Source organism: Artibeus jamaicensis, unplaced genomic scaffold (genome assembly GCF_021234435.1).
Source record: "Artibeus jamaicensis isolate MK-2021 breed Jamaican fruit bat unplaced genomic scaffold, CSHL_Jam_final scaffold_1031, whole genome shotgun sequence".
NCBI lineage: Eukaryota > Metazoa > Chordata > Mammalia > Chiroptera > Phyllostomidae > Artibeus > Artibeus jamaicensis.
Genome location: NW_026522026.1, coordinates 8,010,049 through 8,033,149, shown reverse-complemented (window position 1 = coordinate 8,033,149; position 23,101 = coordinate 8,010,049). Strand labels below are relative to the sequence as shown.

General features: G+C 37.7%; 1 protein-coding gene across 1 annotated transcript; it reads right to left on the bottom strand.

Moving 5' to 3' along the window:
- Positions 1 to 211: 211 nt before the first annotated feature.
- FGF5 (fibroblast growth factor 5) lies at positions 212 to 22,839 on the bottom strand. The gene is made up of 3 exons (XM_037155525.2): positions 22,411 to 22,839; positions 14,925 to 15,028; positions 212 to 888 (listed from the first exon to the last, which is right to left on the bottom strand). Exons 1-3 carry the CDS (start codon positions 22,757 to 22,759, stop codon positions 541 to 543), a joined length of 801 nt encoding a protein of 266 aa, XP_037011420.2. The 5' UTR covers positions 22,760 to 22,839; the 3' UTR covers positions 212 to 540.
- Positions 22,840 to 23,101: the final 262 nt, after the last annotated feature.

The following is a 23,101-nucleotide window of genomic DNA, read 5'->3' as shown; positions in this document are numbered from 1 at the left end:
CATGTTACACATGGGTTATAAACATTTATAATTCATTAAAATGATTGTTCATGTCATATTAATTAAAATAATAAAAGTAAGAAAATATGCTCAATGCAGAGGTACTTTTTTAAAAAAAACAAACAAAATAAACCCCACCAAAAGTTAATAAAATATTTTATCTGCATCAAAATATTCTTTGGAAACCAAAAATAAAAACGTATCATGTGTTTTCTTTTGGGTTGATGTGTAAAAGTCAGAGAAATACACAGTCCACGCTGTTTAACTCTTTGAAAACACAGAGTCCTGGTATGCACTGAGCATAAAGGCTTCATGTCTCACTGAACTGAAGCAGGGTGCTCCCTGTGTTTATACAAAGAATTCCAGTTCAGTTCCTATCAGAAAACATTTTTGTTTCAGTCACACCGAAACAAATGACCTGACTTCACTACAGTGTAGTAGAGCTGAAGCTATGTCCAAAAATGTTTCTTCAGATCCGTAAAGACTCCTACGGAAACTCCTGAGGGGAAAGTGTGCTTTCTCACAAGGCCAAGTTGAACATTATCCGAACCGAAACTTCAGTCTGTATTTCACTGTGTTGGGACTCTTCCGGGGCGCAGAAAGGGGAACCTTTGGCTTGATAGGTCCAGGTGGCTTTTTCTTCTCAGGAACAGTAACTGTGAAAGAGAGTTCTGGTTGCTCCGACTGCTTGAATCTGGGCAGGAAGTGGGTAGAGACGTGCTGGGGTTTCACCCGGGGGCTGCAGCCCCGTTTCGCTTTTCCTCTCTTGTTCAGGGCCACGTACCACTCACGTCCTGTTTTTTCAGTTCTGTGTATTGCTGAGGCATAGGTATTATAGCTGTTCTCTTGAAATCGCTCCCTGAACTTGCAGTCATCTGTAAATTTGGTCTGGGGAATAAAAATATAGAGTATTTTTAGTGTATAATACTAAGAGGTCTTATACTATTTAAAAAAAAAGAATTCCATCAACCATTGCCCTCCTACTACATTTTATTTTGTAAAGAAAGATTTGCTTTTTTTAAAGTCACTTTAAAATTATTTTGTTTCTATAGCCCTACTTAGTCATCTTTGTACACTTATTTCTGTCTACTATGTACTTAGTAAAATAATATCAATGTATATAAACATAACAGAAACTCAATATATTTAAATTCTGTTACTGATTTTAAACTACTTTTAAATTTGTAGTTAAAAATTAGCTTATGAGATTTTCCTCTTTTAAGCCATCAAGAAAATAGAACTATATTACTCAGGAATAATTGCCTAATAAAATATGAATTCATGTTCAGAGAAATGTGGTCATGTTATTCCTTTGAAATGAGAATATGTTTTTTCAGTGTTATCAGTAGGATTCATGCTACTGAGCGGGGGTAACATATGGGCCTATTAATATTGCATGTGTTAGAGTTCTTTTAGTAAAAAATATATCTTCATGCAGTGATACAGAAGAGTATATCTGATGCCAGGAAGAAAAAAATTGCTTTTTGAATCATTAGCAACACTTCAGGCAAATACTGACCTCTCTCTGTCTCCCCCATACACACGCACAATATCTGCCTTTGAAGCAGTAGAAATAGTAGAAGAAGCAGACAAGCCAACATCCATCACAGTGCAGCTTGATAAATAAAATGGAATTATGACGGCAGTAGGCAGAGGGTACAATGCGAGGGTAAAGGAAAGGAGTCTAAAAGGATAGAGGTAGCAGGCAAGAGGGCTCAAAAGTCTTCCTAGAAAAGGTGACATCTGAACTCAATCTTCCAGCAGTGAGTAGTCAGGTAATGAAGGGTTTTCAGGGAGCAGAGCTGGAACAGTGTGTTCACAGGTCAGCATGACACTACTTCAGTGTGACTTCCACTTAGGATGCAAAAGACAAGGAACAAGAAATGAGGCTGACAAAGTAGGCCAGAACGTGCTCTGAAATGGCTAAAAGAATATGACATGGGGGAAGAGCCTGAGTATGGGTTCCCAGTTCTGTCAGTTGAGGTCTTAGCTTTAAGCTCTTTGTATCCACAGTCTTTACACACATAGGGCTATTGTGAGAATCAAAATGTTTTTCTAAGGAAAGATCTGTGGTTTTCACCAAACACAAGAGTTCATAACCCTCAAAACAATTAGAATTCCTATTGTAAACCAGACCACCAGGTTTCACAATTTCAGGGAGCACAATTTGTATAAAAATCCTGGGCTTTGCCATGGCTGGTGTAGCTCAGTGAATTGAGCACGGGCCTGAGAACCAAGCAACCATAGTTTGATTCCCAGTCAGGGCACATGCCTGGGTTGCAGGCCAGTTCCCAGAAGGGGACACACAAGAGGCAACCATACATTGATATTTCTTTCCCTCTCTCCTTCCCTTCCCCTCTAAAGATAAATAAATAGAATCTTTAAAAAATGTAATTATAAAGAAAATCCTGGGCTTAGAAAAATCTACACACACATATATTAAATATATATTTATATGAATATTAAATGTATATTAAATGTATATATTCTATATTAAATATATACATTTAAAATATAAGCATCAAATATCTGGTACCTATATATTGAAACATTAAATATATATAAAGTAAAAGTCCTCACTTAGCATCATTCTTGGACACAGAGGATTTAAGTGAACTGGTGTATGAGGACACCAATGTTACCATAGGCTAATTGATACAAACACAAGTTAAGTTCATACAACATATTTTTTATCAAAAAACACCAAACTTTTACATAAAGAGCCAAATATTTCTAATATTAAACACAGAAAGACAGAAAGTTTTATTAAGGAACATTAATGAAAACAAGTAAGAGAATACTTTTCCACCCCGCTTATGGTAGTTCAGGGTGAAGGAGGCCTTGGGACAATTCAACGGGTCAGTTCGTTTCATGGTCATATCTTTGGGATGTGAGAGGGAACTAGAATCCCCAGAGAAAACCCACACAGACAGGGGACAATGGCAGACTCGACACAGACAGAGACCTGGGCCAGGAATTGATCTTTTCCCCTCATCAACATTATGATGAAACATTGAACAAAGCAATGTTATTTGAAGACCTGCTATATATGATATATTTTTATATCAGACCAAGATGTTCTATACTGGAATTAAAAGTCCTCGCTTTTTCTAATAATGCCAAACTTTTCTCTGCAGTGTAGATCACAGCACCAGCTGGAAGCCCGGACACTGGAAGGCAATCTACACAGATCTGTTAATAGGGCCACACGGAATATTGTTTATGCAAAGGACGGACAATAGAAGCCAACCAGTTCCAGAGCATTTCCAACAGCACATTTACTTTATGTATGACAGTTTACATTCAGGTGTAGTTCAATCAATGAGGCTCTTTATTTGGGGGCCATGAAGGTATATATTTGGAACGGCCAGGTGGCTACTGGCGATTCCCTGGATGTGATCTTTAGCAGGCTGGAAGGAGGTGTTTTAAGGAACCGCTGCCTATGGTTTTTTCTCATCCTATAATCTACAGCCCACATCTAGGCCAAGGTTGACACTGACATCACTTTAGAAGAGCACATTTATTGTTCCTATTTTTTAATTAAAAATAGTTTCTTACAATTCAAATCTAGATTTGTCTATAGTTGCTCGTTAAAGGGCTTACCTTATTTTTCAGACTATAAGACGCATCTTTCCCCCCCAAATTTGGGAGGAATAATGGTTGTTGATGCTGCTGTTGAGTTCTGTTTACATTTACATAGGTGAAATATCATGTTATTTATGTTATTAAATATTTTACCACGTTTTTTGCTTCAAATTTTTTCCTATTTTCCTCCTCTAAATTTTAGGTGTATCTTATGGTCCCAAAAATATAGGTAAATGTTCTTTAATTTGGTTAGATAACCCCAAAGTTTTATTTCAAAATGAAGGCTATAGCCCCTTGGAATGTTTTCTGCTATGTAAAAGGATAAGCATTTTAGAAAGGTGTAGGAAGTTTCATTTTAAAAAGTAGCAGGGCCCCAGCCAGTGTTGCTCAGTTGGTTGGAGCGTGGTCTGTAACCAAAAGAATGTGGGTTCAATTCCTGTTCACAGCACGTGCTTAGGTTGCAGGATAGTTCCTGGACCAGGTACGGTCTAGACGCCTACAATTCCCAGTGTGCAGTGTATGATCCCCAGTCTGGGTGTTTACGGGAGGCAACTGATGGATACTTCTCTCCCTTCCTGTCTGCCTTTCTCTGTCTCTAAAAGCAGTGGGGAAAAATGTCCTAAGTTGAAGGTAAAAAAAAAAGCCCAGCATGTATATTTACCCTGCGTCAGAAATTTTTTTCTTAAAATGCATTTGAAAACATTTAAAAATAAATACATAATACATTATACTTTGACCTGACTTCTACATGTTTCACACACACATCCAAAAATCCATTTTTCTGAACTAGAGATAGCTGGTATTGCTTTTAATTTTGGCAGTTAGGTTTAAGTACACTGCATTATGTAACCTATTTTTTCCCTGGCAGTGTCAAAGAGAATAAAGAAAAAAGCATCCTTTTTTTATTGGTGTGGCTCGTACACACACCGGCCCGCAGTGAATGAAACCTACGGCCATTCTCCCTCATATGAGTGAGTCTTCATATGAGTGAAAGCCCACTAATACCATCTTCTAAAATTAGTTAATCTAAAAGCTTTCTCTTTTCTTCCTCGAGAGTCATGTTTAGAAGTTCTTTCTTAAGATAAAAGATGGCTGTTCAGGTTCTGGATTTTTCAAAGGTCACCTAACTGTCACATGGGTAGAAATGTTCACAGTCTGGGGGCCCACACACTACTCGCAGTCACTCAGTCACTCTAAATCCCGAGCTAAGACAGGGGTAAAGGCAGTCAGACTGTTTTGGCTTTCTTAATTGACTTCTAATTTAATGTTTTGTCTAAAAAATTCCTCCAGCTACAATGGAGCAGACCCATTTGAAACAAACATTTCAGTGAGTTTTTTCATCTGGAGATTTGGTTTCTTCTTGAGGGTTCGACTGTGCCTGTCACTCTTCTTGAGAAGATCGTGACCCTGTGCAGTGCATCTCTGTCTCGAAAGTCACATACGAAGCATCTTTATAGCAGAGCCAATAAGCAGCATAGGTCTTAGCTACAGGAGTTTAAATATATATACATTTACCATTACATAATTTTGCATAATAAACTTTTCAGGCTACTTTTAATTTTTAAAATCTCCTTTGAATTACAAAAAGTCCTGTAGCAAAATATGTATTTCTAATATAAAGCTGTATTATTTGCCTCAGCAAAGTGAAGTTGATATAAAGGCTTTTTTTTTTTTACAGTTAAGCTATGGATGGGGAATCAAATTTCAAATAAGATATTGAAATCAAGACTCCCATCACCTCATTGCCTGCTTCCACTGACCACTACAGCAAAACCGATCATTAAGATGTTTGTAAACCATTCCTGTTAATGTTTCAAATTCATTTTTTCACAAATTTATTCAGTAGATGTTTATTGACTCTATACATGCCGGGCGCGGTGCTAGTTGCCACATTTACAATGAAAAACAGTATACACAATGTCCTGCCTGTGTTCTTTGTTGACTTAAATTATCTATGTTTTTAACTGATCTTGCAAGTGTAAAAACAAGTTACATTGAATGGGATATTACTCGGCCGTAAAAAAGAATGGGATCTTGCCATTTGTGACAACATAGATGGAGCTAGAGAGTATTATGTTAAATGAACATAGTTGGACCAGAAAAAGACAAATCCCATGTAATTTCACTTTTATGTGGAATCTAAAAAATGAAATAAATCAACGAACAAAATGAAAAGGAAACAAACTGGTAGATACAGAGAACAAACTGATGATTGCCAGAGTATAAGGGGGTGGGAGGTTGGGCAGAAAAAGGAAAGGGGATTAAGAGCTACCTGACTTGCGGTTTAAGAATAGACTGACAGCCATGAGAGGGGAGGGGGAGGGGGCATGGTGAAAAAAAGGGGATTAAAAAAATAACATCAAAAAACTCACAGACACAGACAACAGTATAATGATTACCAGAGGGAAAAGGGGATGGGAGGAGGGTAAAAGGAGATAAATGGTGATGAAAGGAGATTTGATTTGGGGTGGTGAACACAATAAAATATACAGATGGCATATTACATAATTTTATTAACCAATGTCACCCCAGCGAATGCAATGAAAAAAGCAAAAACACAAAAAAACCCCAAAAACATCATGTTATAAAATAAATAATGAAGATGTAATGTACAGTAGAGGGAATAGAGCAACTAATATTGTAATAACTGTGTATAGTATTAGGAGGTACTAGACTTATTGTTGAGATCACTTTTTAATATATATATAATATATAATCACTTTCTTGTACACCACAAAAATAATTTAACATTGTATGTCAACTATAAATAAAATAAAATTTTAAAATAGTAATTAGAACAGAAGTTTCATTCAATAAGCCATAATTACATAATTAAAATGAAATGTTTAAATGAGCTAACTTCTATATAATTTAATGTAGTCCCAATTGGCAAAACAAATACAACCTCAACTATTTTTGCTGGAATATTCAAATTATTCAGAGAAGGGAAAACATGGTCGTGTTGCGCCAACCAGTGTGGCTTAGTTGGTTGGGCATCGTCCTGCAAAGCAAGAGGTGGCCCATTGGATTCCTGGTCAGGGCACATGCCTGGGTTGCAGGTTCGGTCCCCAGTCAGAGTGCAAATGAGCTGCAACCAAACAATGTTTCTCTCCCTCATGTTATCTCTCCCCTGTCCCTCTCTAAAAAATAAATAAATAAAATATTTTAAAAAATATAACAGTGTTAAGGAAAGAGGGACACTTTGCCTTGACTGTGCTCATCTCTTCACACATAAGGATACCATGGATTTTTAGAAGACCAATCAAATTCAGTTCAAAGAAGATAAAACTTCGGTTAACTGGGATATCCCCCCCAAAGTAATTCTGGTTAATTAAAATCTGAGCCAAAAACTAACCCAAACAAAATACTATCTGAAATGGCATTTCAAAAATTTTCTAAACTCCTTTAACATAGTTCTGTTTCTGTTGGTAAATATCATGTTGTAAGATAATTGAGGATCTTGTAATGAGTGAGTTGAGGCTATGCAAACAAGTACCAATTCTCATTATGTGCAACCGAAAAGTAAATGTGCAGTCTGTAAAAAAAGTACAGAAAGAGGAGGAAATTTCGATTAACATCATTATAAATCTTGGTGTTTGTTAGGCATTTAATCAATTTTAATTCTTTTTTTTAAAGATTTTATTTATTTATCTTTAGAGGGGAAGGGAAGGAGAGAGGGGGAGAAATATCAATGTGTGGTTGCCTCTCGTGTGTCCCCTGCTGAGAACTGGTCTGCAACCCAGGCATGTGCCCTGACTGGGAATCGAACCGTGATACTCTGCTTTGCAGGCCCTTGCTCAATCCACTGAGCTACACCAGCCAGGGCCAATTTTAATTCTTGATTTCACTTTTTCTCCTTTGATTTGCCTCTTTTCCTTAAACTTCATAAAGTTAAGAAATAACTAACCAAATATGAATAACTAAAATGTTTTTATAGGCTACAAGATTACTAAATAATTAAAATACTATTATAGACTGTAATAAAAAACAATTCTAGACCAAACTGTGTCCTAAGTAAAGTTTCCTCGCTGTTGGCATCTCTGCTTCACTTTCTCCTGCATTCTTGAAGGGCTTCTTTGTCCCCATCCCTCCTGCCCCCAGTGGAGCACCCCTGAGGAGTGTCCTTTACCCCGGGCTGTTTTGCAAGGTTGTGTGGGATGTTCCTTGCACAAAGGCACCTCCCTTTGATGGTGAGTGAGGGCTGATAGCCAGACCCTGCTGCAGTTGCTCCCAAGCAGAATGGCCCAGAACAGGGTCTCATGCATGCGAGGGGACTGCCTTTTACTCTTTACTGTAACAGAAGTCTCACATGGGCCAGTTGTAGCCATACCATGCTATCTCCTGTACATGGGCATATTTCCTGTTTGGCCCTGCCCATCTGTCCATTTTATATCTCAGTTCTTCATACTCAGCAACCAAAGGAACATACAAGTTGGTTTCATAATAAACCAACCTGAGGTGATGTAGTGAAGAAATCCAACTATAGAATTTCTTCTCCAAATTTCATTGACTTAAAGTGACCCAGGGAGCTGGTTCAAAATGCAGATTCCCCAGGCCCTATCTCCAGAGACTGTGTTTCAGTAAGTCTGAGGTAAGACCTTGGGTCTGCATCACTGATCACCATCCAGGTGATTTTGATGCAGGTGAGGTGAGGACTGACCACACTTTGAGATCCTAAGATAGAAGTTTTCTTTCACATGTTCTTAATTACTCCATAAAACTGGGCTATTGGGGTATTTTACATATATTACTTAATTCTCACGATAATTCCACAATTATTAGGATTTTTTTCTGATTTTCTAGTCAGAGATGTAAACAAAATGATTCATCTAAAACCTCACATTTATCAAGGACCAGGGTAGGCCTGTGACTTAAACCTCAGATTCAAGCTCTTTCCATAACACCATACCACCCAAGGGCGTGCCCTGGGCTTTTATGGTTTCACTTGCCCTGAAGTTGCTCCGTGTTAAAAACTGGTGGAAACCAAGTGCCGCTCCCAAAAGCATCAGAGAAATATAACCCCATGCCTCTCTTCAGGCTGAACTGAATCTCTAAAGCTCTAAGACATTTCCTCACAACCAAACTTCCTCAGTAAAATAGGTCCTCCAACCAGATTTGTAGAGGGCGAAAAAAAAACAGAAAAACTGGTAATTACTGTAAAGGCAAATTCCTGAACCCACTGTTGAGCTCGAATCACTACTCGGTCACCTTTATTATATAAACGGAAGCTCTTAGAGGGCAAGGGGAGTTTCGGTTTGAGTGTCTTTATATAGCTCAGAGTCTTGACCAGTGCTTAATAAGTTATTTTTTAAATTTTTTATTTATTTTTAAAGAGGGGAAGGGAAGGAGAAAGAGTGGGAGAGAAACATCAATGTACAGTTGCCTCTAATGTGTCTCCCACTGGTGACCTGCTCTGCAACCCGGGCATGTGCCCTGACTGGAAATCGAACCGGCGACCCTTTGCTTCACAAGCCCGTGCTCAATCCACTGAGCTACACCAGCCAGGGATTAATAAGTTATTTTTTAATGATGGTAACTATTGCTCAAGCCTCCATTTCCCCTTTCCGTTAACATGCCCAGCTCTAGGGCCGCCCACTCCTCTTCACTCTGCCGGGCACAGGAAGTTCAGTCCAGACTCTGATTCCAGAGAAGCCAGCTGGCACCCTCTGAAACCAGGGAAAGAGGACGTTCTTGTCCTTGCTTGGGGTGATCAAGCACACATTCCATGCCTGTTTCGTAAACTCTGCAATTAGCTTTCCTTCCAAACATGATCCCCTAAAACTCTGAGAAACAAAAATAATTTCACCACATGCTTCTGTCTGGATCTTTTAAAGTCAGCTAAACCATTTTTCCCCAATAGGCAAGGAGCTATCATGCATACTTTATGAAAAGACCAAAGAATACATGATAACCACCTTTTCTGGGATTTATACTTTTGGAAGAAAAAAAATAAGATGCACAATCGAGTTCTGAAAGAATTATGAGATTATGAGCACTGGAAATCCTTGCCTCCTTAAGAACTTAAGCCTGGGAATTTTGCTTTCAAATCAAGTACCTTAGAACAGGAAAAACTCAAGAGAATAGATGAAAAGTTTGAACCTCAAGAAAAAAAGGCCAATGATAAATAGGATATGAGGACAGTCTAAATATCTGAGGGGTCACAGCTGCTTGACCCCCAAATCGGGAAGTCCTCTGAGAGAGGGGGTTGAAGATCATTAAACAGCTGCCTGAGAGCAAATTCAAGACCCTTTTTTAACATGAAACGCTGATACACTTTCCAGACACTATTCTAAGTGCTCTATATGTATTGTTTCATTTAAAATGCTCAACTGCCACAGTAGATTCTACCTTGCATTTTCCTAGTTTTTGAGTTAGTAAGGCCAAGGAATAGAAAAATGGAGGGTAATGATACAGTTTAAGTTACGTAGAATGACACAATCTAATTGTGATTTTAACCACCGCACTCAAGGCCTCTCACAACTGGACCCACCTCAGATAAATGCAGAAAGGCTCTCAATGGGACTTTCAATAAAGACAATAAACCTGAGGAGAGAACAGGAGCCGTGTCAAGAAGGAACAGGAACAAGCCGGGAGAGGGACAAAGACAGAAATAAAAAGGGTGCTCAGTTCTGTAAGTGAGCCCCGCCTGGGAATGAGTTGAGAAAGAGGTCCCCGGGGGAGCTCTGACTAACCCCCGGCCATTTGGGAAGCAGTTTTCTACTCCTACTCTCCATGATTCCCAACTCATTTTGGGAAGACCATCTCCCTTCATCCTTGTAAAGAATACTGAAAACGACCTGCATGGCAGGCATTTGGTTGTATTGTATATTTAAAGTATATACCAGCAGAGGTTTTAAGGAGGGCTGCGAGTAGATTAGTAGGCGAATGCACCTTGACTGAGTGCAGGGAGCAGTGTGGACAGAGATGGCCAAAGTTCAAAGAAAACTTCTTGTCGAATTCACAAAAGAAACCAGAATAAATGTTGCCAAAGTCTAACCATTCTGGGCTGATAAAACCATGTGCCATCTTTGTGTCAATTGACAATGAAGCATTTCTAGATGAAGATTTTCTGTGAACAAAACAGATGTCTTTTCTGTTTTGAGAGTTCATCTTGACAGGAGTTCCCTATGAAAGTCATCACCACATTGAATAACCAGCATTTGTAAAACTCAGTAATTTGCTCAGTGGTGAGCACGTCCCCTACTATTCAGATTTTAAAAGCAAGTATTAGAAAATACAGAAGTAGATGGGGATTAAAAGATTTCAAAAAGAGCTTGAAATGAGTGAAGAAGAGAGACAGGTGGTGTGAAGAGGGTGGGCAAGCAAAATAGTCTAAGGATGAACCACAGTGCACATTCTTTGAAATATGAAAAGTGTTATTAAATCATGAAATTATTAACTCCTATAAACTGATAGGTGAAAACAATGTGCCATTAATTCGTTCCAAACAAAACATAGTATCTTCTTCCAAACTAACTTTTACCTACCAAGTATTTCAGCCCAGAAAGACATGGGTCTGGTTCAGTCACTTAACTGTGTTGACTTAGGAATATACTGAACATCTCAGAGACTCTTCCTCACCAAATAATGTAATGTAGTAATGTGACTGAAAGAGCTTTTAAAAATTATGCAAATACATTATCTCTGTTTAGTAACTACTATTTAATATTCTGATTTGTTACTATAAAAATCAAATTGAGAATCTACAATTATTCATGAATACTTTTTAAGAGTACATATAATTTTGTATGTACTCTTGTATGTAGTTCATATAATTTGTATGTACTCTTTGTATGTAGTTCATATAATTTTCTTCATAATTATATGAATACTTTACATTTTAATACACATTTACTTTGTAGATAAAAACCCTAAAACTACTCTTTATTAATTTTAAAAAATTTCCCAGTTTTATTGAGACATAATTGGTATGTAACATTGTGTAAACTTAAAATATATGTGATGATATTATACACACAGCTGGTCCTCAAATAAGGTTGTTCCTTTCAACATCATTTTAGTATAACATTGGTGAGGAAAAAATCTACTTTGAGTCAAGTCTACTGTCCGTGTGGAGCTTGTGTGTTCTCCCCGTGTCTGCGTGGGCTTTCTCCAGGAACTCCAGTGCCTCCCCACATCCCGCAGATGTGCGTGTGGGGTGCACTGGCACGTCTACATTGCACCAGCGTGAGTGCGTGTGGGTGCATCCTGTTGGAAGGGGCGTCCTGTCCAGGGTGGGCCCCCACCTGGTGCTCTGAGCTGCTCACCGAGGCTCCGGCCACCTGCGACCTGAACTGGAGTAAGCCGCTTCAGAAAGAATTCTCATTCTTGTTCTCATTAACCTTTCTTAAATCTCTGTAGAGCTCATATATGTTTCCCTGTTTAATAGTAGAAGTGTTTCAGATCTTTATTTGAAGCTCTGTGATATTTTATGATGAGATATGCCATAGTAGTTAACTTGTGTTTATTTCAATTAGCCTGTAGTAACCTGGTTTTCCATACCCATAGTTCTGCTTAAAGTTGCAGTTTCCAAGAGCTTACTGATGACACTGAGGACTCCCTGTCATGTGGGGCTGTATGTGTCTTACAATGATTACAACGGTACTGGTTAAATGCCTTTTTACAATGATTAAATTGAAAAAAAAACAAATTACACATTTAATCCTGAAAGTAGAAGGGTTCGTAGCCTTTTTAGTAATGATGCAATTTTGTAAAACAACCAAATCAAATACTGGAAGTATATTTAACATGATAAGAACAATTTTTTCCACATGTTTAAATAAAAACTGACAGCAGGAAAGAAGCCATCTGTGCTTAAAACTGATCATTGCTAGCATTAATACTATTTCTAAATTCAACTTCCTTAAAAGCAAATCACTTTATAATTTAATTAGGCTTCCATCTAGGAAAAAAAAGTGCTAATAAAAGCTCTGATAAAAGAAAGTGAGCTTAGACAACTGGTTTAAAAAGAATCCACATAATCACGGGGCTTAATTTTTTATCTACAATTCAGCTCAAAGTCATCAGAATGACTTTTATATCAAAGAGCTTCAATGAGTGACAAGAGCAAGACTTGCTTTGTACTGTTTAAAAGTCATTATTCCATGAAATAACTTCAGCCTGCCAAAATGAGACAGAATAACAGATGCTGTTTTTGCATTATCTGCATTATTTCAGCCAGCCGTCCTTAGACATTTGGGTCAAATTTCTGGAAATTTGTTACTTGCTTTTGACACAGGATTCATGTATTCTAACCTCTCTGTTTGACCTTTCTAATTGGCATCCATTTGTAATACTTTGCTTTCTGTGGCAATTATCCTTAAGCTGGCCTAAGTTTCATGTACTTTTTGCATGTTCTACGGCACAAATCTGAATATTTGAAAAGTCAAGACTGTCACCCAAAACAAACCAGTAATAAAAAGATTTTTTACATGCACCACATGTTATTCTGAAGTTTAGATTTTGAAGATTTTAATCTTTTTATAACTTTAAAGATGACTGAGGAAAATCTATTTCATGCAGATATTTGGTAAATTGTTTTCTGTTCTGTATGTGGATGTTTCACAATTGATTTTTAAAAAATAATGTGCATTACTACTTTTCAAAAGCTATGCAGAAATTTGCTCCTTAAAATAATAAAACAATCAAAAAGTAATTATTTTATGAATACTATATTATACCTTGCTAAAATATAATAACTACCCCAGAAAATCAAATAGGTAAATCTTTTAAAAATTCTGACAGTATGTGATTAAAGAACTTAATAAAGGTGTTTAATTTATTTTAATAAACTGAGATTGCAGTAGTTTATTATGTTTACATAATTATACACTGGTAACTAATATTTGTTGAACACTTACAATGCACCAAATACTAATATAAAAAGCTTTATATATATTATCTCATTTAATCCTCAAATAGCTATAGAAACAGATTGAATTCTATGGCCTCCTCCAAGAGGCACTTAACAAACCACCTTTAGGTTTTTAGGGAAAGGGAAATTGAAAGTCTTACACATTGTACCAAATGGAATTCTCATTGAATTTTCTAAAGGACTGTAAAGTAGAAATCATAAATGGTAAGTTTCAATTGATTGCACTCAACTAAAACTTCTTATATATTTTGAAAACTGGAAAAGGAATGGTTCTCCAATTCATTTAATAAGAATGAAAGGGCACAAGTGTTAAAGGACTAGCATTAAAGACTTGATTTTTGCAATGATTTATGGGACAAAGCATAGCACACTCCAGTCCAGGCAGTACACTTCGTACACTGACTGGTGCAGCTCAGCTGGTTGGAGCACTGTCCCACAGAGCAAGAGGTAGCCAGCTGCACTCCTGGTCAAGGCACATGCTCTGGTTGCAGGTTTGGTGCTGGTCTGGGTGCACATGAGAAGCAACCAATTCATATTTCTTTCTTACATCTATGTTTCTCCCCCTCTTTTTCTCCTTCTCTGCCCTTCTCTCTGGAAAATAAATAAGTAAAATCTAAAAAAAAACAACTTAGTATACTATAGAAAAGGCATAGATCCCTTTTAAGTGCTATGCATATCTACTAATACAAATTAACAGAATCTGTGAGTAGAAAAACTAAGCTAAACATATTTTATTAACTTTAAAATGTGTTAATGCTTCCCAAGTAACCATCATTCTCAGAATGAAGTACAGAACTCTGTAATTTATAAACTGCTCGCAAACTGTACAGGTATTCTGAAGAAGTGTTAATGAGTGGAAGTTAAGTCTTCATAGTTTTAATAATTGTTTTGATGTTCCAAAAATAGAAGGTGAAAACTTCACAAATGGATAAAATAAAATTTCTCTGTGAAAGGTCAAAATGTTCTCATTATTGGTTTCTTTCCTCAGTACTTGTTAAAATGAAAATATATTGCTTAGAACCAATTGTTGACATCATGAATAGCTTGTAAAATTAAATAAGAACCTAGTCAACTAAATACACACACACGACCATCATAGACATATAAATTTAAAATGTTACATAATGTACTATTTCCATAATATTTCTTCTCACTGGAACTGCTCTAAGAAATAAGTAACGGCAATTACCATCACTGTGAGAATGGTATTTTCAAATGCAATCTCCCTTACAATTTTTTGTAGGCTCTATCTTTTCAAGTAAATAAAACATTTACATGGTTACTTACAAAAACATGTACAGTGTTTTGGGTTAAGTGTACGTATAATTTTATAGAAACAATAAACATGAAGTTCTCTAAACAAATTGGCTTACCTGCTTATTAATTTTAAAAAGTCACTTCATTCCATTTTACAAATGTAAAATCTCCATAACACCTTTAACAAATATAAAGCAGTTCTACTTACACTTGCATGGAGTTTTCCTTTTTTTGACATCGCTAAAAATTTGTTGCTGAAAACTCCTCGTATTCCCACAATCCCCTGAGACACAGCAAATATTTCCAAAATACCTAGGATGACAGAAATCCCAAAATAAAACACAGACTCCTCCATGTACCATGGTGAAGAACCAAATTTCTACACAAATCATTTCTATTATTTATTAATGTGATTTTTTAAAAGCATTTAACATTTTTGCGATATCCACTATGTTTTTTAAAAAGCTAGCCATAAAATATGTATTTAATATGATAGATTTCAAGATTCAAAACGTAATTCTGCTTCATTAGTAATTATTTTCTTTTTTGCAAATGATAAGTCACTTTTAGTAAATAATGTTGGACAATAGAATCTTTTCTACTTTTAGGAATTGAAGGACTTTTAAGAAATATTTTTCAAAATGATTTTATGCACTGCTTTCTATCAGAAGTAATGCAATGTTTAATATTAAAACTCAAGACTAGCATAAACTGTTGAAAGACATAAAAATACTTATTTACATAAAAGAAATCCCTCTTCTCAAAGTATCATGATCACAAGAGTACAAATCAATATATACCATACTTAATCATTTAGTGAGTAGTTTATTTAAGATTACACATAAGATACTAAAAGCATTATAAATCATTTGGGATTGTTGGCTCAATGAAGTGTTTAATGAATTATGGTTTGAGACATCTTGCATTTGAATGACTTTTCTCAGAAAAAATTTGATGAAGTATTTTACTATGTTAATGCTTATATTTAGTATTACCAAGTCAAAGTTGCTCTGTCTCCTATAATAATTTGAAAGCCCAAATCCACTAGGTCAAGAGAGACACACACTTCAGCTCATAGAACATTTTTAAAAATGAAATTCAATCTGTATATACTTGGAATTCCTACCTGTTTTATAGTCTAATATATGTTATATGAACAAGAAAAATGTATAGTGCTTTTTGTTAATTGCCTACATCAAATTGGTTTTAAAAAAGGGCAAAATAATATAATTCACTAATACTACAAAGAGGCCTATCTTCTATCTTAAGAAAGCAAAGATGGGAGGAACAGGGAAAATCTATATTTCAATCTATAATACTTTGAATATATACTATATAATAATTAAGACCTCACTGTGGAAGAGGATAATTAATCTGTTTTTCTTGAAATAACAATCTCCTCCTGGAGTATATTAAATACATACAAAAATTTATTCAACTCACAAAAAAGTAGTATACTGTGGATATGCATATATATGTATAAACACATGAGAATATTGTTTTTTAGAATATCCTATATGGAGCACTGATGTTGCATAATGTGAGCTAATGCCTATAATTGTAACAAATACTCCTACTTATTTGTTTAAATTGATTTCTGAACAATACTTGATCAGAAAGCTTCATGGGGTGAGGAGTCGAAGAACTAAGTTTTCTTAACCTAGAATAAATAAAACACATCTCAAGAAAACTGCAGCTACCAATTTATTAGATGTTTCTTTAAAGGGAAGAAGAAAAACTAAAAACTGTTATAAAGGAACTTCTTTTGTTTATAGAAAGAAACTGCTAAAAAAACTTGTCTCAAATACTTTTTTGCAAAATGTTTTTAAAAATGCTATTTACAAAAGATTTGGCTATAGAAATTATAAACTATGATGGGCCTCCAAAGATTTAGAAGCATCATCATTTTATCAAATAATAATGAAGCACACAGAATATTTTTATAGTTGAAAACACTACAAGACAGAGCAGGTTTAATAATATTTGTAAAGCATAAATAGAAATCTGCTAGAAAGTTATAGTTCTATCAAAAGTACAGAATGATCTTGATAAAATGGCATTAATGGATTTTAGATCTCTGAGAGATGGGGGCTGTACTTGTGAATGCTGTGTACATGTGTTAAACAGTGAAGTGAGACAGGGAGGACATGAGATATTGCCCGGGTGTGGAATAATTGCAGCCAAAGAGACAATGTGGAGTTTGAAGAAGAGACTTGGCTGCACATTTTCCCCCAAATTATCCATGGTTCTACATTGCTAGAAGTGTTTTATTCCACTCTCTGTGGAATATGCAAATATATTGTAAACTACATTTTGTAAATGCAAATGTATTGTATATTAGTAAAAAAGTACATGGCAGCATAAAAGGTAACATTCTCATTAAGTATATGTATTTGCATGCTGACATTTAAGAGGTCAAAATGAAAGGGTTCTATAAATATTTGTTTATGGAAACTATTGGTTCTATTTTTAAGAAAGACCCATTTTCACTCATTCAACTTGTTTCCTAACACTGTACCTTTTGTATGTATATACGTTATGCAAAATTTGCATTTTAATGAATTTCATATATGGGGTAAATGAAATAATACTTTATTTTATTACATGTTGCATGGTTTCTTTTCTTTTAAGTCTTGGCATAGAAATGATAGATTGCCTGAAGATAAAAGGGTGCTATCATTGTAAGAAAATGATATTTAATGGAAAGCTTCAAGTATTTTTACTTATATCATCCTATTTAAAATTATGAGGAATAGAGAGTAAATGAGATTAAATAAAATAATTGCTTTTTTCACATGCAACGTTGGTATGATTGTCTGAGTCCTCATTTAATTATGTCACAATATTATGAATGTTGGTAAGATCAGAATTTCCAAAGTAATTGCAACAGTAATTTTACAATATTTTTCTAGAATATTAGAGCAGAGTCTATGAGCCCCACAACTTCCTGCCTCCCTCAAGAGACTGCTATGATTTTACTATGCTAAATCTCAGTAACTCACTAAAGATTTCTACATAACATTCTAGATAATAAATCTATGTGCATTAAATCACATATATCTAAATCCTAAGAAACATTTCTCTGCAATGAATTCCTTTCTCAATTTCAGTAATTCCCTGACTCTTTCTGGGAATCAGGACTAATAAATTTAATGAGCATTTACAATTTACATTGTGGATGCCAAGATAATATCCTTCAGCAAAAGTGTGTTAAGTCCAAGTGTGTCTCACAGATCATAGTTAGCCAACGAGTGTTCGCTAAATTGGACTTTCTTTACCTACTACCTCTCTTTTCATTCCGAGGACCCGCCATACGCACACATCTGTAGAAGCATGTTTTAGTACTCTCCTGGCCAGGGGAAGAGATCAATATAAATTAATTCCTGTTAAAGTGCAGGCAACAATGTGTTGTATTTCCTAGGGTGTTCACATTTAAGAGCATCAAAAGAAAAGGGCAGTAACACAGAAGGAATTCTCTGGGTGGAACTTTGGGGTTGACATCTAGGCTGCAGGAGGCAAGCCCTTGGAGTCTCCCAGACTATACACACAGCTGTTTAATCCACTGACTTACAAACATAAGCCTGCGTTACAAAGTAAGTATTTCGGTAAGAAAATACACATTTAGACTTTTTTAGTACATTACAGATTTTTAAAGCAATAAAACTCTATTGAAGACAGCTAATACAGTTCTGTAGGCTTCTTCACCCTTTTTTCTCTATTCCTACCTAGTGAATAAGACACAGATAGTCCATGTATTCAAAGCTTTCAACGGCCCATCTGAAAGTCATCAAGGAAAAATAATTTAAAGCTGAAATTTCTCTATTTCTGTTCACATAGGGACCAATATGCTGCATCATTATCAAATCTGAGTTTTAAATTATCCAGTTTAGCTCTCTTCATTGATTACACTAGTAACAGAATTTTTCCACTGGAGTTTTTCTATACAGTAGATAGAGATTCTGGTTTATCTAGGTTTTGGGAACAATATAAAGGCTGACCTTACATGACATAAATATTGATAGTGAATTCAGATTTCTAAAAATCAGTAAAATTGAGGATTCAGTTTAAGCAAAATATATGATTGGAATTTTTATATTTTATATAAAACTTTGTCTTTCTATAGTCACAGCCTTAGACTTTTGCTCCTTAGATTGACAATTATTCAATCGCTTATTCTTTAATGGTCCAAGATAAGTCAGCAGAAGCATTGTATTGAAACCAACTTTACCAAATATAAATGAATGCAATGCCTTTATTACTACTCAACAGTTGTCTGTCATCATCTACCTTTGCCACATTTTCCTCAGCTTTTCTGTAGTATCTCCTCACAAAGAGAGTTTATGTGCAATGAGCTTGATTCTTCTCTCTGTTTTCGAAACATGGGATAACTATTGTGTAAGACGAGCTAAGTAAGAATATACTAAGTGGTATACTTTAACTAAACAAATTGTATTTCAAAAATTTATGGCCAGCATGTACTTATGATAGTGAAACTAGAAGACATTCAGTTTACGAAAAGTTTGCTATCAAATGATAGTTGAGAAACATATATGTATGTGTGTGTGTGTTCTCACAAATATTACAGAAAACTATTGATCTTAAAAGAACCTGTTAGAATGCAGTTTTATGGCAAAGTTCTGACTCTTTTCTGAAGTAGCAAGCTGTGACAAAGAGTAGCTTTCTGTCATTGCTCACTCATAGACAATAGAACTAGATGGTAAGATAAAACCCTGGTGTACCCTCTATGATGCCAGCTCTCTCGGTGTCCCTTGTGAGACTTAGACAAATGTTTGCTCATGTACCCTAACCTCGATGGTGTCAGGAAACCATCAAGTGCTGCACCTTCAAAGAGATAATTAGGCCTCTGTTTCTCATTCACAGCTACTTAAGGGAGCAGAGATTCATTTTAAATTTCCAAATTACATGCTACCCTGGTAAACACGACATATTCCATAAATTCTTCATGGGTCAAAGGTAGCAAAATCTTATGAAGTAGTATTGGATACATGGGCATTGCAAAGCAGAAAAATCACCATGATTTGAACACTTTAGTCATTCTTTCCTCTGTGACAAAAATTTATGGAATTTATTTAAAGCCAAAAACAAAACAATCCCCCAAGAAATCTAAAAGTACAAAAATATCAAATTGGGGGAGGTAGGTATCCTAGGTGCATGAATGAATAAAAAATGAATAATAAGTGAATGATCACGCGTCATATGAGACATACACACTGAACTCTGAAAGGCTACTGTAAGTTGTAATGAATTAAGAAATTGTTAGTTGAAAGAAATTTTTTGTCATTGTTTAGGAAACATCCCTGTTCTTTTGTAGATATCTTTCAGGTGGATTTTAAAATAAACCAGACCTTGGATATAACATATTGATCAAGGTCTTCTTTAGCTGATGATGTTCTTTGCTGAGCTGTCCTTCTTTCCCCTCCTATGCTTTTCTGCAACTGTCCCTTGAGCAAGGCCTAAGCTGCAAACATTTTTTGTCTATGTCTTTTTTCCCAAGAGAAGAGGGTGAAAGTCTTGGGAATCAGTCCACTTTTCAGAGATACCTAGCACACGAAACCCACCCCAAACACATTGTTTTACACCCCTGGGGTCCAACTGCTGCTTGATGCATGTTAACTTTGGGTCTGCCCCTGTGCTGGGAACACAGAAGTTTTCCTCTGTTGATACCAATTTCCTAGATAAACAGAATAGAAGAGGTTTTCACTTAAGAAAAGGAGGAGAGAGTCCTAGCAGTAGGAAATGAGCTCTGATGTCTGAAGGAGTAAAAGGTTGCGTGGGACAAGACAAGGACAAATAGAAATACTAAAACAGACTTAACTCTCCCTGCTCCTGAAATCTCAGCAAATTTCCTTTCATCCTACCACCAAAAGTGATGAATTGTTAGTAAGAGTCAAATGAACCTTAAAACATAGGCACAGGCTCCTGTAAGAAGCATGTGGGGGGCCCTGGGACCACTGGGGCATGTACGGAAGGCTCCCTGGCTGCGTCCCGGCCGCCTCACCACGTGCAACACAGTCAGCTGGAGCTGCACAGCCGAGTGACTAGTCTGGGCCGGAGGGGTGGGCAGCCACCGGCTTCTCTTCTTCAGCAAATCCCCAGTCTTTTTCACTCCCGGCCCCTGAACCCCGGGAAGAGGCTTGCCAGCCGGCCACCCCATCGATATGGGCATCTCCAACAGGGCTCCGCAGGCCAGCCCTGCTGTGGCGCCTGCCCTCCTTTGGAGCCTGAGAAAGAAGAAACCCCCCAAATAGCCCATGTGGTCCTGGGTTTGAGAAGGAGCAAGTTACCAGCCTCAGCTTCCTCATTCTTAAACAAGGAATTTAAGTGAGCAGCCGATTAAGCGAGCAATTGCCATGAGCCAGGCATTGCTCTGGAGAAGGAAAACAATACGTAGTCAAAATAATCAAACTCACAGAGAGCGGAAATTCAAGTACACCTGAGAACGACCAGGCTGACCTCCTGAGGTGAGTGACCACGCGCAGTGCTTTCTCCTGGACACATTTCCCTCTTTTTGGTATCTCGGGGACCGGGCTGTGACTCTATCCCATGGACTAACCCCACTGAAAGAACGACCTGACCCTACAGAGGAAAAGCCCGGCAGAGATGCCCCAGGACCACGCACACACAGCCCCCAGTCGCCTAGAGGCAGGGAGGGGACGCAGAGGAGCGGGGTGATGGTCTGGAATTGCAGATAGAGTGGAAGAGAAGAGAAATGAGAAAGTCGAGGAAGAAATACCGAAAGAGAAAACTCGAAGAAAATTTAAAACTTGGCTTCAAAATAAAACCCTACACAATTTTCACCTGTACCAAATTGAACACCCTCTGTATTTCTTCTAAAAGAAAGAACTTTACCCTATTTGTCTTTGGGGACCAAAGGCTGGTCACTCTTCCTAACGAGGTGTTTGTTGTCTTAATCTCAAGGTACTGAACATTGCTAAACCCAACTATGGAGCTAATACTTCAAATGTCTATCACGTCGTCGCCCTTTCTAAAGATGTCCAGTTTTTCCAGATCACTGTTTTCCAAACAAGTGATGTCTGGTCTCCCCTAGAATGTACATGTATTCTATAGGTATATAATGTGCAAATATATATACACAATAGACATATGTTTGCATAGGTAGATAGATAGATAGATAGATAGATAGATAGATAGATAGATAGATAGATAGATAGATTAGATAGATATAAATACACACACATAATTGGGGGACTTTGGTGGCAGTGCTGGGGGTATGTGAGATTTTATTCTTTTAAAAAATACCTTTAGTATCATGGGTAAGAAAAAAGGATGCACTTTGATGTCTAATGAACAATGCTATCCTAGTGAACAGAAACTGAAGGAGAAAGAAGATTTTTGGTTTTGCTCCAGGCATAGGCTGGAGGCTTTTTTGGGGACCAGGGCAGATTGGGAACAAGGTGCCTATCTGTGCGCACCAGCCCCCGGGCAGCCCGTGCCCCAGGAATCGCCATTCCTTGTACCCACCAGTCCCTACGTGTGTGCACGCCACACAAACGCATCTCTTCCCCACCCGCCAGGCTCTTTTGAAAGCCAGCTGGGTCCCACCTACCCCGCCTGGGGAAGAAGACCCGGCGGCCAAGGGAATAATGGGTTGTCCCTCCCGAATGTCTGGCCACCAGCTTAGGACTGGTTTTGCTGGAGAGCGGGCAACTTACTTAACGTATTGGCTTCGTGGGAGCCATTGACTTTGCCATCCGGGTAAATCTGCAGATGGAAACCGATGCCCACTCTGCAGTAGAGGCTGCCAGTCCGGCGCCCCGAGGGGGTCCACTGGAAACTGCTTTGCTCCAAGCCACTTCCTTGGCTGCCCAGAGAAGTCGTAGGGGAGGAGGAAGAGGAAGATGTCGTGCTACTGCTGCTGCTCTGGCTACTGCTGGAGCCTTCCAGGTTTCTATCAGTGGCAGCGGGTCCGAGTTGCCCTTTAGGGGCGAGGAGCTTCTCCCCTTGAGCCCAGGCGCTGAGGATCAGGTGGCTGAGGAAGAGGAGGAGGAAGGACAAGCTCATTCTTCCAGCCGCGGGGGTCCTAAGTGCATCTTGTAGAGCTGGGTCTGGGCTCTGTAGCCCCCGCGCGGCTGCGTGCCTCTGGCGCTGCCCCCCTCGCCGCACTGGGTGGACATAGCCTCGGGAAAGACAAGGGGGAGAGGGAGAGAGAGAGAGGCCACCAGAACGGCTCTCGGCGCTGGCACTGAGATATTTATAACGCCAGTGATCTCACTGCTCCGTGCACGCCCGCGAGGCTTCCTCTCACCCGCCGCTTTGTGTACTATCTGGCGGGTGCGGAGAAGGAAGCTGGCGGCCCCGGGGGCGGGGGTGTGGAGGAGGGAGGGGACGAGACGGAGTGAGGGG

Excerpts from the sequence above, each read along its gene's own strand:
- FGF5 (XM_037155525.2), bottom strand. The coding sequence starts at position 22,759 with ATGAGCTTGTCCTTCCTCCTCCTCTTCCTCAGCCACCTGATCCTCAGC. Across the intron at positions 15,029-22,410 it reads CCACGAAGCCAATACGTTAA|GTATTTTGGAAATATTTGCT; the intron begins GTAAGTTGCCCG and ends CTGTCATCCTAG. Across the intron at positions 889-14,924 it reads AAGGAAAACTCCATGCAAGT|ACCAAATTTACAGATGACTG; the intron begins GTAAGTAGAACT and ends TTTATTCCCCAG.